Source organism: Astyanax mexicanus, chromosome 18, assembly GCF_023375975.1.
Source record: "Astyanax mexicanus isolate ESR-SI-001 chromosome 18, AstMex3_surface, whole genome shotgun sequence".
Lineage (NCBI taxonomy): Eukaryota > Metazoa > Chordata > Actinopteri > Characiformes > Acestrorhamphidae > Astyanax > Astyanax mexicanus.
In genome coordinates, this window is record NC_064425.1 from 45,136,857 (window position 1) to 45,151,911 (window position 15,055).

The 15,055-nt window shown below is 38.3% G+C and overlaps 1 protein-coding gene and 1 long non-coding RNA gene across 4 annotated transcripts in view; one reads left to right on the top strand and one right to left on the bottom strand.

Annotated features, from left to right (window-relative positions):
* dchs1a (dachsous cadherin-related 1a) overlaps nucleotides 1-8,005 on the top strand; it is a 168,708-nt gene extending 160,703 nt beyond the window's left edge. The window contains exon 21 of the mRNA XM_015608193.3: nucleotides 154-8,005. Coding sequence (XP_015463679.3) covers nucleotides 154-2,759 — 2,606 coding nt within the window. The 3' untranslated portion in view covers nucleotides 2,760-8,005. The remainder of the gene's footprint in view (nucleotides 1-153) is intronic.
* LOC111192164 (uncharacterized) overlaps nucleotides 1-15,055 on the bottom strand; it is a 60,435-nt gene that overhangs the window by 20,054 nt on the left and 25,326 nt on the right. The window lies entirely within an intron of this gene.

A 15,055-nucleotide genomic window follows, 5' to 3' on the forward strand; every position in this document is an offset into this window, starting at 1 on the left:
ATAGAAATACAAAGTCTCTTATATGGTCACTTGAGCTGAATAAATGGATAGAGTGTAGAAACAAGGAGGTAGTCATAATTGTGTACATGAAATATCACTAAAAAAATATGATTTTGCTCAGTATGATTATGATTTTTTTTCCTCTTTGTACAGGGACACTATTCATCAATCAAAAGGCAGAGTTTGATTCCGACCATCCTTCCTTCCTGGTGGTGATTGAGGCTCGTGATGGTGGAACTCCACCTCTGACTTCCCTCACAACCATACAAGTACATGTTACTGATGTCAACGATAATGCACCCGAGTTCCACCAAACGGAATACAGAGCTGCTGTTTCAGAGGATGAACTCCCTGGATCCACAGTCATCACCCTAGAAGCCGTTGATGGGGACTTATCACGGGATAACTGTGGATTTGACTTTGCCATTGCAAGTGGAAACATCGGCAACGCTTTCCAGATTGAAAGTAGTGTTCGCTTCATCGAGGGCCGTGGATTTCAGATTGTTGGAACCCTAATCTTGGCTGAGAAGCTTGATTTTGAACTTGTGCCTAACTACAATCTCACAATTGTGGCTTCCGATCGTGGAGTTCCCCAACAAAGCTCAAGTGTTCCTGTCCTAATCACAGTAATGGATACTAACGACAACGCTCCAGCCTTCAGTAGAGCGGAGTACAACGTAGTCCTTAGCGAAGGTGCAGAGACTGGCAAGGAAATCCTACGATTGTCTGCTCTAGATCCAGACTCCTCGCCTAATGGAGAGGTGCAGTACTCCATCAGTTCTGGAGATGAGAGTGAACTCTTCTCTTTAGACCAGTGGACTGGCGCTCTTCGTCTTCGAAGATCTTTGGATAGCGAGTGGCAGTCCACTCACACCCTGATCGTTCAAGCCTCGGACGGTCAGGGACGCTTCGCACTAGCTCCGGTTACCGTAGCGGTCAAAGACATCAACGACAATCGACCTTTTTTCCCTCTAAAAACGCTGACGGCAAGCATTCACGAAAACCGGCCTCAGAACACCCTCGTCACCATGCTGCACGCCATCGATCAGGATGCAGGGGCGTTTGGGCAGCTGAGATATTACATGGTGGATAAATCGGGAAATGGCAAAGAGTCGTTCCTGGTCAACCAGACCTCTGGAGAGGTCACGACACGCTACAGTTTTGACTTTGAGAAGATGAACAAATTTAACTTCATTGCCGTTGCAATGGATGCAGGCAATTACTCTGCAACAGCTACCGTTCAGGTGTATGTGACCGGAGAAGATGAGTATGACCCAGTTTTCACAAGCTCACAATTTACCTTCAATATCCCCGAGGGCGCAAAGAAGGGGCAGAGCATTGGCCAAGTTCTTGCCAATGATGAGGATGGAGGTGTGGACGGAATTGTCCTGTACACTCTCTCTGAAACTTCCCCATACTTTGAAGTCAACGTCTCCACAGGGGTTGTGACCCTGAAGATGGACGCTTATAGTCGGCACGTGAGCCGTTCCAAGAGGGAAACTCGCCAGATGACTCTAGAAGTAAAAGCACATAGTCCTTTGGAAAGCTCCCGTGTCGCCACTGCCCAGGTTTCAATTGATGTCACCCACACTTCCTTTAGTTTAAATTCAGACATGAACATGCTTTTAGCTAGCGTCATCGCTGCTTCCTTAGTAGCTATAGTAGTATTGATCGTAACTGCTCTGGTGCTCTTCCTTTTCCGATCCCGAAGAAAGAAGTACCAAGAGGCTCATGCTAGAATGATGAACTCTGGCACGGTCCTAGAAGCTCTTGATGAACCCAAAGTTCATGGAAGTGAAAAACTCTACCACCAAGCTCTCCCTGGGTACGCTCCAGACCAGAGTCGGGGTGAAGGAGGGCCCTACACAAGAGGCGGATCATTGGACCCTTCCCATTCCAGTGGACGAGGCTCAGCTGAGGCCGAGGCGGCAGAAGATGACGAGATCCGTATGATCAACGAGTATCCACGCGTCTCAAGTATTTCATCTTCCATGCAAGAACACATAGCGGCCCGTGGACCTGATTCCGGGATCCAGCAAGATGCTGACCAACTCTCGGACATCTCTGGAGAACCAGGAACCATGGATGCGCACCAGTGGTTCAAAGGAAAGAAGATGGGAAGCTTAAGTGGGACACTGTTGGCAGGCCAGACTCCAGTGTACCGGGATGAAGGTGGCGGATATCTCGGGGTAGGAAGAGGACTTAATATCTCACAGCCGAAAGACTATACCTTCCCAGAGGATGGAAAACCGATGGTGGATGGTTCTCTGACCGCAATCGTGGCCAGCGATGAGGAACTGAGGGGCAGCTACAACTGGGATTACCTTCTTAACTGGTGCCCTCAGTTCCAGCCGTTGGCTAACGTCTTCACGGAAATCGCTCGGTTAAAGGACGAGAACGCGCCCGTTAACTCTCGTCGGCCTTTTCAGCCTAAAGCAAAGGCAGATCCCAAACCAAGAATTGACCCCCCTCCTCTCATAACGTCTGTAGCTCACCCCGGAGCTAAAACTGTCCTTCCAAAACCCGCTGTGGGACGAACACTTCCCCACCTGTCCTCCTTAAAACGATCTCCCATCAGCCATGACGGCTCTGTCTCTTCAGTCGCCATGTCTCCCAGTTTCTCCCCCTCGCTTTCCCCCCTCGCTGCCCGTTCCCCGGGCATCTCTCCGTTCGGGGTCAGCCAAGGCCCATCTGCCTCCATCATCAGCTCGTCTGAACACTCTGTAGAGCATGGCGAGGAGACGGAGCTCAGAATTTAAGTCCTTAAATGATAAACGAACATCTTGTACTGTTTCTAAAGCATCCAACCTGACTCAGGACCTCATACATGTCCTGCATGACTGTCTGACTGTCATGCGAAAGGTCATGTTGCCTCACTGGCTGGCCAGAGAGCCAAGGATGCTGTGGTTCAATCACCATATAAAAAAAGACATGGAAAGCTCTCTCTCGATCTATTTCTCCACAAATATGACTTTAAGGCAAGAGCAAGAGTCTTGTTCTGTCGCCTGCATTTGCACATTCAATACGAGAGCTAAAGTTTGATGTCAATGTTTTTTAGAAAAGGAGAACACTTTTGTATTATATATTTTTGTACTGGTATTTGTTGTGTTATTGTTTTTTTCTTCGACTAGGAAATGGCATTACTCATGTCATAAGGTTGTTATAACCCCTGATTAAACTGTTATACATTTTTTTTTATTTGTATATAAGCAACTGTAATAGTACGTTTGTAACAAGAGGTGTTCTAATGGTTCTAATGGTGTTCAAAATGAAGCTCTTACTTCTCATCAATCTTATAAATAACTTTTATCGTCTATCAGTATTTATAAGAAAAAAACTCTTTTTTACAGTCAGTTAGTCAGATGTAATAGACTATGAAGTATTTTATCACAGAAAAATAATAAGAGAAACTTAACAGTGCTCTAATGTATCTTTGTACATGCTGCTCTCCTCCTCTCGAACTGTGGGCACACATACAGTATCTAACCAGGCTAGAGACAGGATAACCAACAAAACACAAAAACACAAAACGTAGCTCCTAAATATGATCATACTCATTAATGCTTCACAGCTTTACAGCCTCAAGGACATGTGTCCTAATTCTTGCTGTCCGGAGATTCACATCGAGTATTTGAGCTAAATTAAAGAGAACATTCTTTTTGCTTATTATACAGAGCTGCCTGGGGCAGAGCAAGAAAAAAAAAAAAGTAAATATCGTATATTTCGCACTATAATTTTCCCCAAAAATCATTAATTGAATGAATTTTACCAGTCAGATATTAAGTAGCAGTACTGTAGGAGTAGCAGTACAGCGTCAAACAAGAGTTTTAGTTTAATGCTGCTGCACCTAGCCTTAGTGGAAATATGGAAATCTAAGCTTACTGTAAATAAATGGAAACGCTTTACTCACCCAAACAAGGAGATAAGGTTTTCAGGAGAGAAATCTGTGTAGATTAACATTCAGCACTCGTTTGACTATAAAAGAAAAGTGTTTTTTTTTTTTTTTTTTTTAAGAATTTAAGTAACAGTTTTGTTCACGTAGCTTGGCTTTACATAACTTATTCACCACCCAGCGGAGAGACCTGCTGAATTATCAGGAAAACATGGCAAAACCCATGTTCCTTACTAGTGTGGCATTATCTGCCTTAAAATACGACGCACCTTATGTATGAAAATAGACATTTATTGATAGTGCGCCTTACAGTGCAAAAAATACAGTACAGTAAGTATGTATTGTTAAAGTTTACCATGGAACAGAGATGGCATGTGTTCATAGCTGCAGTAAAAGTCTGAGCAATACCAAATTAAACAAAAACATTAGCCAAACTCTTACGGTTCTATTTGAAACTGTGGAGGAACCAATTAAAAGGTGCTTTTAATAATATTTTTATAGGAAATCTTTTCATTAAAAGTTCCTCAAAGCATCTTAAAGTCTTGCTGAACAGGTAAAAACTTCAAAACCACTAAAAGTTACTCAAGGAACTTATATTTTAAACACAGTTAATACTGTTTATCTCAAACTTGTGGAGTACATCAGAACAGTTTGATCAAATCGAGATTGGATCCAGTTCGCCACACAAACAAACTGCTACAAAAAAGTGCATTCACACCAGCCTAAAAAAACTAAATCAGATCAAGTGTGAAAACAAACCAAAGACTGATTTAACCAGAACAAAAACTCCAGGTGTAAAAACAACCTTAGTTGTTTGCTCTTAAAGCCCCAATAATTGCCATTCTACGTCAAAGGATTTAGAACATCCCTGTTTTATCTACCCTTCCAATCTAGTCAATAACCAGAAATGTCCAAAATCAAATGGTACAAAATATTTGTAGTAAAAAATGTAAAGGGGTTGATTTTTTTAGCAAACAATATTAACTAGAAATGAAAAATTGTATGACTGCTCTAGCCAAGCCTTCCATCATCATGTTTTACTCTACTTTTCAGTGTTTACTTACTGTAGCATTCAAATACTAAATATAAAATAAAGACAAGTGCTGCTCGGTATGAAGTACGGAGGCAGCATACAGTTTAGAAAACCTGCCTTTCTAGTAAAATGAATGTACTGAATATGCTTTTCACTTCTCTTAATTCATTGTTTGTGAGTGATGTGTGTTGCCCATTACTTCTGCCTTTTTAATGAAGAATATGACCATGAACAGTACGGATAAAATGTTACCATGTTCGCAGTATTAACTCTAAAAACACACAGATGGTTGTTGTGCCTTTTGTTCAGATGCTTGTAAGCTGTGGGTGGATTCCAGTAATTCCTGTAATTCCAGTAGAATTTTTATTTTATTTAACTTTTTGTTCTCATCATTGTACTTTTTTTTTTCTTTACATGATGTTTTAAAAAAAATTGAAGGTCCATATGTATATACAGTATTTATGTATACACAGTGATTTCCTGTTGGAGTATAGAATGAAGACTATACTCTTCATAATTCTTTTTAAAGCTACGTTCACATTACAAACCACATTGCTCAAATCCAATTTTTTGCTTAGATCAGATTTGTCCATCTTTTCGGTTCACATTCACTGTAAATATAAGTGATCTGTATCTGTGCGTAATGTGAGCGAATCTGTTCCTGAAACACCTCACAAAATAAATAAAAATCAGATTTGGCATGTTCAAAACAGCCATGAAAAAAATCTGATCTGAGCTGAATTGAGCAAAAAATCAGATTTAAACCACTTCAGCCTTGTAATGTGAACGTAGCCTAATATTTTCTAAAGTTAAACACTTTACAACAAAGGGACACAAATAATATAAATGACAGTAATAAAACATTTTTGAATGGTTATATGATGTCTCAACTAATTATTAACAGACACTAGTTAGGATATAGTTAAACTATATTCTAATATAATATATAAACTCAATTTTAATGCTTAAGAATACTAATAAACTAATAATGAATTGGGACATTGTTAAATATAACGTAAATGTAAAGTCTAAACTAGTTTCAGTTAATAAGTAGTTGAGATATTCTGTAAGTAATGCACTCTTATTGTAAAGTGTTACTTAAAATATTTTTCCTAATGTTTAAAGAATGCACCAAAATATTTTTTTTTGGGGCCAAAACCAAGCAAACAAAAACAAATATGGTCAAAGACTAAATACAGAACACAGAACACATTTTGCCACTTTTGTTCACTATTGCATTAATTAAAATAGTTTAAAAATCTAAATATTTCCTAATTTTTTTTTTTTTTTTAAGAAAAAGCAATTCCAAAACTATTTTTTTTTTGAACACAGAACTTTAACATCCCAGAAAAGCAAAATATGACTTAATATAAATTTACCAACACATTTTCTGAAGTAACAAAGCGCACCTCACTTCACTGCATGTTATAAAAACAATTTATGCCAAATAATTATTGTTTTTCTCACCGAACATGCTTTTTTCTGTCAAATAATTTTGATTGATGCATTTTGGGGCATTCCTGTTTATTTTTTTTATTTTCCTGTTTAATTTTGTCCTATTTGTTATGTCCGTTATGTCTGAAATCTGTTTTAAGCTCCATAAATTCCATAATTCTGTCCATATTCTTTGCATTAAAGGAATCATAGGACTTTGGATATGCCATTGCTTTCCAGTGCATTGTTCAGTCTGTATGTATAAATATTGATTTTTTTTTGTTGGAGCACTGAATGAATTCTTTGGGGGATGTAAAAAAAAAAAAAAAAAAAAAAAAAAAAAAAAGTTTGTTGGGCCTTATGAAAGCTGTTTTATTTCCCCAATTGAGTTAATTTTTCTTCATTTAGGCTTTTTTACACATGTAGTTAATTTGTTCTGGTATAAAACAGTTAAAGAGCTTGTAAACTTGGAGCGTTTTCTCCTTGGTTTGGTTTGTTTTCACACAGGTAAAAAATTTAAGTGCATCAAAATGTGTCTAAACAAACCACATGAGTTGAATGGGGCAGAGCTAGAAAGTAAATACAATAAGAAGGTCCTATATTCTGGACTAGTGTATATTTCTTAAAGATAACATTTCAAAAGACATTTAGGGCCCTATAAAATCAGTTTTATTTCCCTAATTAAGTTTTTTTCCCTCATTTTCATGTTGTTTTGAACACCGCCAACTAAAATCAATTTTAAGCTTCAAATCAATCCATTTATTCAACATCGTAGGACCTTAAAAATGCCATTTCCACGACATTTGTTTTGTCAAATCACAGGGCTCTAATATATACAGCTCTGGAACAATGAGAGACCACTTCAGTTTTATTCTATAAACTACAGACAACATTTCTTCCAAATTCCAAATAAAAATATTCTCATTTAGAGCATTTATTTACAGAAAATGAGAAATGGCTGAATTAACATAATGCAAGTATACGCAAATAATGCAAAGAAAACAAGTTCATATTCATAAAGTTTTAAGAGTTCAGAAATAATCAATATTTGGTGGAATAACCCTGGTTGGTTTTTAATCACAGTTTTTATGCATCTTGGCATCATGTTCTCCTCCACCAGTCTTACACACTGCTTTTGGATAACTTTATGCTGCTTTACTCCTGGTGCAAAAATTCAAGCAGTTCAGCTTGTAAAATTGGTAAAATCAAAGAAACTCATAATTTTTAAGTAGTATTTTTTTTTCCAGAGCTGTATATGTATATGTTTAATGCATTGTTCAGTCCTATTTGTGCCTACTAGCTGTTAGCCTAGCTGCTCATTACAGTAAGTAAACTTGATTCTGTCTATAGAAAGCCTTTCTTAAATAAGAATGTTTCAGCTTAATGTTGGTCAGTAGAAAATGAGAAATTGAAGCCTCTTTTCTTTATTAATGCAGTGTAATGAATGATGTTTGTGTGAGTCGGTGTGTAAATTATCGCTCTGCCTTCCTGCCAGTGCTGCGTTTATTTACAGTCAGTGGCCGATCGCTCCATGTGTGCCGTTGCTTAAGCAAAGCAATGTCTGAATCCAATTAACTGTGAAATTCAGGATGTGCCATTTCTCTATGCTGTTTCTAGGAAAATAAATGTACACTTGTTTACATTGATTTGAGTCGTGTTTCCTGTAAAGATCACTACTATAAAGTTCATGACTTGCTGCCCTTTGAATGTGTGAATGATGTTGCTGCATTAGATGCTATGATGTAGCCCGGTATCGGTCCGGCCGCTGTACTCTATAATCTAAAGGTCAGTGATTTAATAGCTGCTGCTGTTCTCTGTAAATGGTAATCATATCTCTCTGAACTTTTCTTATCACCATTTCCACACACATCCAAACCAGAAGTACCAGAGTACACGTGTACTGTATCTCTCAAAGTGCCTAATTTTGCTAAAATTAATCAAAGCCCATCCTATAGTGACTTAGAACAACATTTGCGGAATTACAGTTAATCTTAAAAAAAATAAAATGTACTTTTGTTAATAAGAATCATGCATGCAATGTCTGAATTATATACATATGATATATAAAGTTAAACATTAACACATGAACACAAATAACAGAACTTCTGACAGTAATAAACATTGTTAAATGGTTAAGTAATGTCTTTACTAATTATTAACTGACACTAGTTAAGATATTAAAAATATATATTTTCAATAATGTCCATTTTTATGCTTAAGAATATGTTAACTAATAATGAATTGAGACATTAGTTAACAAACCTTTTATTAAATAATAAAGTCTCAACTAGACTGAAAATAAAATATGGTCAAAGACTTGATACAGAACACATTTTTGCATTAATTAAAATAATTTAAAAAATCAAATTTTTCCTGTTTTTTAAAGAAAAAGCAATTTCAAAACTGCAATTGAAAAATATTTTCTGAACACAGTTCAACGTTAGATAACCCAGCAGAAAAAGACTTTACCCAAAAGTCGTATTTATTGCAGTATATTTTAGTTATCACTGATCTCACACGTAAAGCTGGTGTTGTGCTGAATTCAGCACCCCCGCCAGGAAAAGCACCCTCTCTCAGCAGCGCGTACGCATCATCTTCCTGATAAATGAGGAGATAATTGCTTTAGCTAACTTTAATTAGAAACACGCTCCTGAGAGGTGGTGCTTTTCATGGAGGGGTGCAGATTTTGGCATGCTTTCAAAATAAAAGTTTATTTTCTGCGGCATCATTTTTTGGGGGGTCAAATCAACCTATTTCTATATTCATCCTCCCTCCCCGGTTACTACGCCAATGAAAAATGTATTCATAATCATGAATCGTGACTCATAAATAAGTGACCTCTAACTACAGTTTTTCTTGCATTTCTCCGTTTATTAATTGATTAAAGTGATGTAATCACTAATACATACCTGTCAAGTTTTATATTTAAAAATAAGGGATATTTTCCTCCGTCCGCTTAAAGTCGTCCCACCAGCCCAACCAAGATTTAGTATTCCTTACATTTTAAGACAGGTTTACAAGAAATCTAAAATAACCACATGTGAACCACTTACACACTAAATTTAGATTATCAGAATCTGATATACCTCTGCGCTCCGCGAAACCAGCAAGCTGATTGGCTGTTTCTCCTGAAAGGCGAGACTTTCTCCTTGAACCGGCACCACGATTGGTTAAGAGACACAGATCGGTCAGTGCCCTGTCTCCTCAATAATAAAGTTTTTTTAATTTTAATATAATACGGGAAATTTACGGGAAAATATTAATACGGGAGGACGGCGGGAAAGAGGAGTAAAATACGGTAGTTTCCCGGCCAAAACGGGAGACTTGACAGGTATGCTAATAATAAGTCAATAATGAGGCTAATATATGTTTTGCACCATTTTCCGAATCTTCTCAAGGTTGATCTGCTCAGCGAGCTTGTTTTTTTGTGGAAGGTCTCAGCTGAAGGACGTTCTACAGTTGGTTGATGTTAACATTCTCCACTCCTCTGTTTTTCTTCTAAATTGAATCAGGGCCTCATTTTCACTGGAAGGCAAAATCCGACCATATCTAATCAGTTCTAATCATCTGAAAAGGCAGAAGGCATCTGACCTTTGAAGCTGCTGGTTGGATGGATCAGTAACGTGGGCTGTGTGAATACACTGGAGCGCCGGCGTGAGCGAGGGGTAAAAACACGAACTGAATAACAAACGGATTCAGATTGCACATCTCCAGTAGGAGTGTGCTATATTGTATTATAATAATATTGTGAACTTTTTTCTTCAATCTCTGAATGAATTATGGTGATATTTTTGTGTAATTTACTGTAAATAAACTACAGTGTATATTACAGTTTAATAAGTTTTGGCATAAATATATACATTCTAATACTATAAATTATTCTTGACAATGTACTCTTGACCATATGTACTTTGTATGTTTGGGGTCTTTATGTAAATTAAAATTAGGCACATAAAGGATGTCAGGGGCCAATAAGAAAGATGTACTTTTTGTGTAACATACTAAGAAATGTTCTTTAAAATGATATTTTTTGTGTGTCTGAAGTCTTCAATTTAGGTAATCTTAACCCAAACAAAGTGAAAATTAATTGTGGTTACTTCAATGTATTAAGAACATTTAAATAACAACAATATCTGGAATATGGAATATCTGGAATTATATGGAGCTCCATAAAATACCGTCAGGATGTTTTGGGGAGTTGAGGATGAGGTGAAATGGTAATATATAATATGGTGACATTCTGAATGCTTAAACTTTCTAATCAAGTAGGCAAAACATCAAATTAGGGTATTAAAAGTGTATAATAATCATTCATTTTAGCAAATCCAGGAGAAGAAGCTATTCTGGACAAAAAGTCCCAACAGAAATATATTGAACACCTTAAAACTAGAACAGTAATGGTGGCACGAGTGCACACCCTTCCAGATGTAAAGTCTCTGTAGTCAGAGTGACCCATTAGGCTGTAATTAACTTGTTAGAACTAGTTAAATATTGTCATTAGAAAAGGTCAGCTGATGACAATCCCAGAGCATCATAAATGATCTGACTCATGAAACCCTGCTCTTCTGTAAGTAGCTGTCTGGGGATCTGAGGCTGAAGCTAATTGATGCTTACAGAGCAGCCGAGGATATAAAAAGATATCAAAGCACTTCCACCAAAATCCAGCTTTCTTCTGTCTGAACTGTCGTTTAGAAACGTCAGAAAAGAAGAACAAGGCAAGACCAGATCATACAGACCGAAAAAACCTCGGACAGAACTTCTTATACACTGACCTGCACTGTGCCTGTGCAACTGAGGGATAGTTGGTATACTGGTGATGCTAGGGCTGTCCCTAACGATTATTTTTTAAACGATTATTCTAACGATTATTTTTTTCGATTAGTCAACTAATCTATTTATTGTGAAACATATTTAAATAACTATTATTTTACGTTTTAAAGCAAACGATAAATTACTATATTTATATATAATAACAACAACAACAACAACACAAGCCTACTAAACCAAACCCCACACTTATAATCACTTACATGTACAACACGTTGTTTAGATCTATAACGCTAAAAATGGATAAGCTCCCATACACCACCTCCGTGTGTTGTTTTCTGTGACCGCTAGATTTTGTGACCACTGGCAAGTAGTTCTCAGCAGACCGGTGCACTGGCCGATTCGAAACGTGTTCGTTTCTAATGTTTACCCCGACTGGCCAAAACGGTTCAGTTTAGGGCTGAGGGTAAGGTGTAGGTATAGAAAGCTTCTGAGCCAATGAACGCTCATAACCGTGAGCACTGGTCACAAAATTCCGACGGTGACAGAAAACGGTGTAACACCGCAGCGCCGACGGCTCTAGCTAAAATAACTTAAGGCAGCTAGCTTAGCTAAACACCTGAACTTATGAATAATGCTGTTTCTGGAAACTGCGAAATGCCATGCACAAATATAAACCAAAAATGTATAATTTCTGCCTGTGGCAGGTTTAAAACCTTTGGTAGACAGCCTTAAGTCTTTTTAAGAACACCCGCGGAGACCCTGATGTAAACGGTAACTTACTGTGTGACTCTGTTGACATAGTGCTCCTGGATGTTTGCGCTTCAAGTGCTCCTGCATAGCAGTTGTGCTACTGTGATAGACCATCCCCATTTTGCACATATGGCAGAGGACCACATTGTTGCCCTTTTGCGTGAAATGCTCCCAAACTTTAGATGCCCGCTGGCGTTTTTTTGTAGCTGGAGATCGCTCTCCGGAGTCCATGCTCTCCACAGGCACCGCCATGTTTACGACGCGTCGACGCGCGTTATGCAAATCGATGTATTTTCGTAATCGATGACGTCGATTATGTCGACGCGTCGCCCCAGCCCTAGGTGATGCACTATTCTACTGTGCAGCGCTGTATACACAAACCTGATCTGCACTGGATCATCAGGAAAATCTTGAAGATTTCATTTTCCAGCAGGACTTGGCACGTTGCCCACTGCAAAAAGTACCAATTGGTCTTAAATAACATTCTTATTTTCTGACACACTGGTTTTTGGGTTTTCACTGGCTGTAAGCTTCATAATCATCAAAAATAAATAAAACAATAAAATAAAACGTTTAAAATAGATCACTCTCGTATATAAGTTTCACATTTTAAACTAAATTATTGAAATAAAAACTTTTTAATGATCTTCAAATTTTTTGAGATGCAATAGTATATTAAATAAAGTATAGTTGAATGATGTAATTATACGACAGAGACATAAACCTTATTAGGGACTAGCGGTTTTCAACATTCACAAAGCGTGGACTAAGAAAATTTTAAATAATTTAAATGTTTCCAGTAAGCCAATAAAATAGTGTTGGAGTTTAGAAATAAATCTGCATCAATAGGTGTGGTGGTCTAAAAGTGAGGTGTGTTCAGGTAAGTTTCTGCCGTGTTATGTTGGCAGCAGGAAATACAGGTGCTCCACTGACTGATTAAAACACTGACAACAGTCTGCCGTCCATACCCATCTTGGCACACTGCCCACACTGCCAAAAGTACCAACTGGTTTTATATAATATTCTAGTTTTTTAAGACACTGATTTTTGTTTTTTTATTGGCTGTAATCCATAATCAACAATAAAAAAATAAACGCTTAAAATAGATCATTCTCCTATATAAGTTTCACATTTTGAACTAAGTTACTGAAATAAAGTAACGTTTGTGATATACATCTATAAAATATATAGGAGTTTCACATTCTGAACTATTGACTTACACAGAACCAAGCTCTCCAACCTGAAGGTATTGGAAGAAACAGGTTGGTAAAAAATAAACTAATGCACTTTGGAGCTTTAAAATTGGTGCAATACTACAATACTGCAAGAGTAACCATGACATTATTGGCCTTGTTTTTTGCCAAATCTGGCAATAAACACATCCAGCAACATGTAACATTAAGAAACGCCACTTGTTTAGTGCCTGGACCTAATGGATTTTAGGAGGATGTATTATGTGGCGTCCACTTACAGTGGGGTTAGACTGAAAAGCCAAATCATTCCACAAGTACCATCATTATTCAGGAGCTTCATAATCAGTCATGAAATGAATCATCGTAGCACCAGAGCACTGAAAAAGCTAATTCATTCACGGAACACAGAACAGACCACTCTGGACCTGTGAAATGTTAATGATTAAGTGAGTACTTTGAAATGGAAATGATGCCCCGGTCATGGAGATCAACACTGGATCCTGTTCCAGACTGAAATATAAATTTAATCCAACCATTTCCAGACCAGATCCCACCATATCAGCTCATCATACTATCAAAAAGAGTAGAGTTTACTCCATATTGCATTTTCTCCCTCCATCACTAGTAATGCTTCAACACCAGGAGGGTAGTGAAGACTAGCACACGCCTCCTCCGACACTTCAAGTCAGACTCCGCCTCTTTTTAAGCTGCTGCTGATGCTGTAGCATTGCCGAGTAGCATCACAGCGCTAACGCTCGGAGGAAAGTGCAGCGACCCTGTGGTTCTGATACATCAGCTCACAGACGCAGCCTTGTGCTGATCCACATCACCCTAGGAGTGATGAGGGGAAAGAGAGAGCGCCATCTACTGTACTGTACCCACCCAGAGAGAGCAAGGACAACTGTGTTCTATTGGGGCTCCAGCAGCTGATGGCAAGCTGCATGACCGGGATTTGAATCAGCGATCTCCTAATCATAGCCCCAATATTGCCTAAACTGAACTGCTACTCAACATTTCTTAGTATGCTACACAAAAGTCACATCTCTCCTATTAATACCTGAAATTTATTTGCATAATAAATGCATACTATTTCCCCCACCCTTAACTCTATAAACATTATTATGGACTAATATAGTCTACTGAGGCTACCTTTGGTTGGCTATGCAGTCGTTTAATGAGTGAGCAATCCTTCATTGGTAACTAAACTGCTGAAAACTTTTATGGAGATGCAGATTTCATTTTCCAGCAGGACTTGGCACACTGCCCACACTGCCAAAAGTACCTGTAGGACTTATTTAATATTCAAACTTTCTAGTTATCAATAACAGATTACTCTGTGTTTAATAATATCTAATCATATATACTACGAGTTTCACATTTTGAACTAAATTACTGAAATAAACTAACTTTTGAACAATATTCAATTTTTTTTTGAGATGCACCTGTAATTGGTTAGTGTGTTGGGTTATATTAGGTCAGGTAAGAGAAGACACTGAAATTTTTAGTTTTTGTTTAAATATTACATCATCTGCTGGCATGAACTCTCCAGCTTGATGATGAACGTCAAAGCTGAAGTCAGAGTGGTCTGAGTCAACACTGGCTATCCTGTGTCATGTGGGGATATGTAACCCAAGCCCTGCGAGCTAATGCAGGTTCTGAGCGCGCTCAGTAATGACCGCCTGTTCCTGTACAGCGCTGTCACCAGCAGGTGAGGTGTGAGGGACGCAGGACCGGGCGCAGCGTTCACGGTTTCAGAGCGACCGTTCATTCCAGTTCCTCGCTGAGATTCGCTGTTTAGCTAAAGTTAGAGAGGTCCGGTCCTCAGAGTGCGATTCTGCAGTCTAGCTGCACATCTGCAAACACAGGCGAGCGAGCGGCTGTGAGCTCAGGCTCTGCAGCATATGGTTTTAACATCAACAGTAAAGACCGGCTCAGGGAACACAGTTCTTGCCTCATTGATCTCCTCTGCTCAAATGCTTTTTG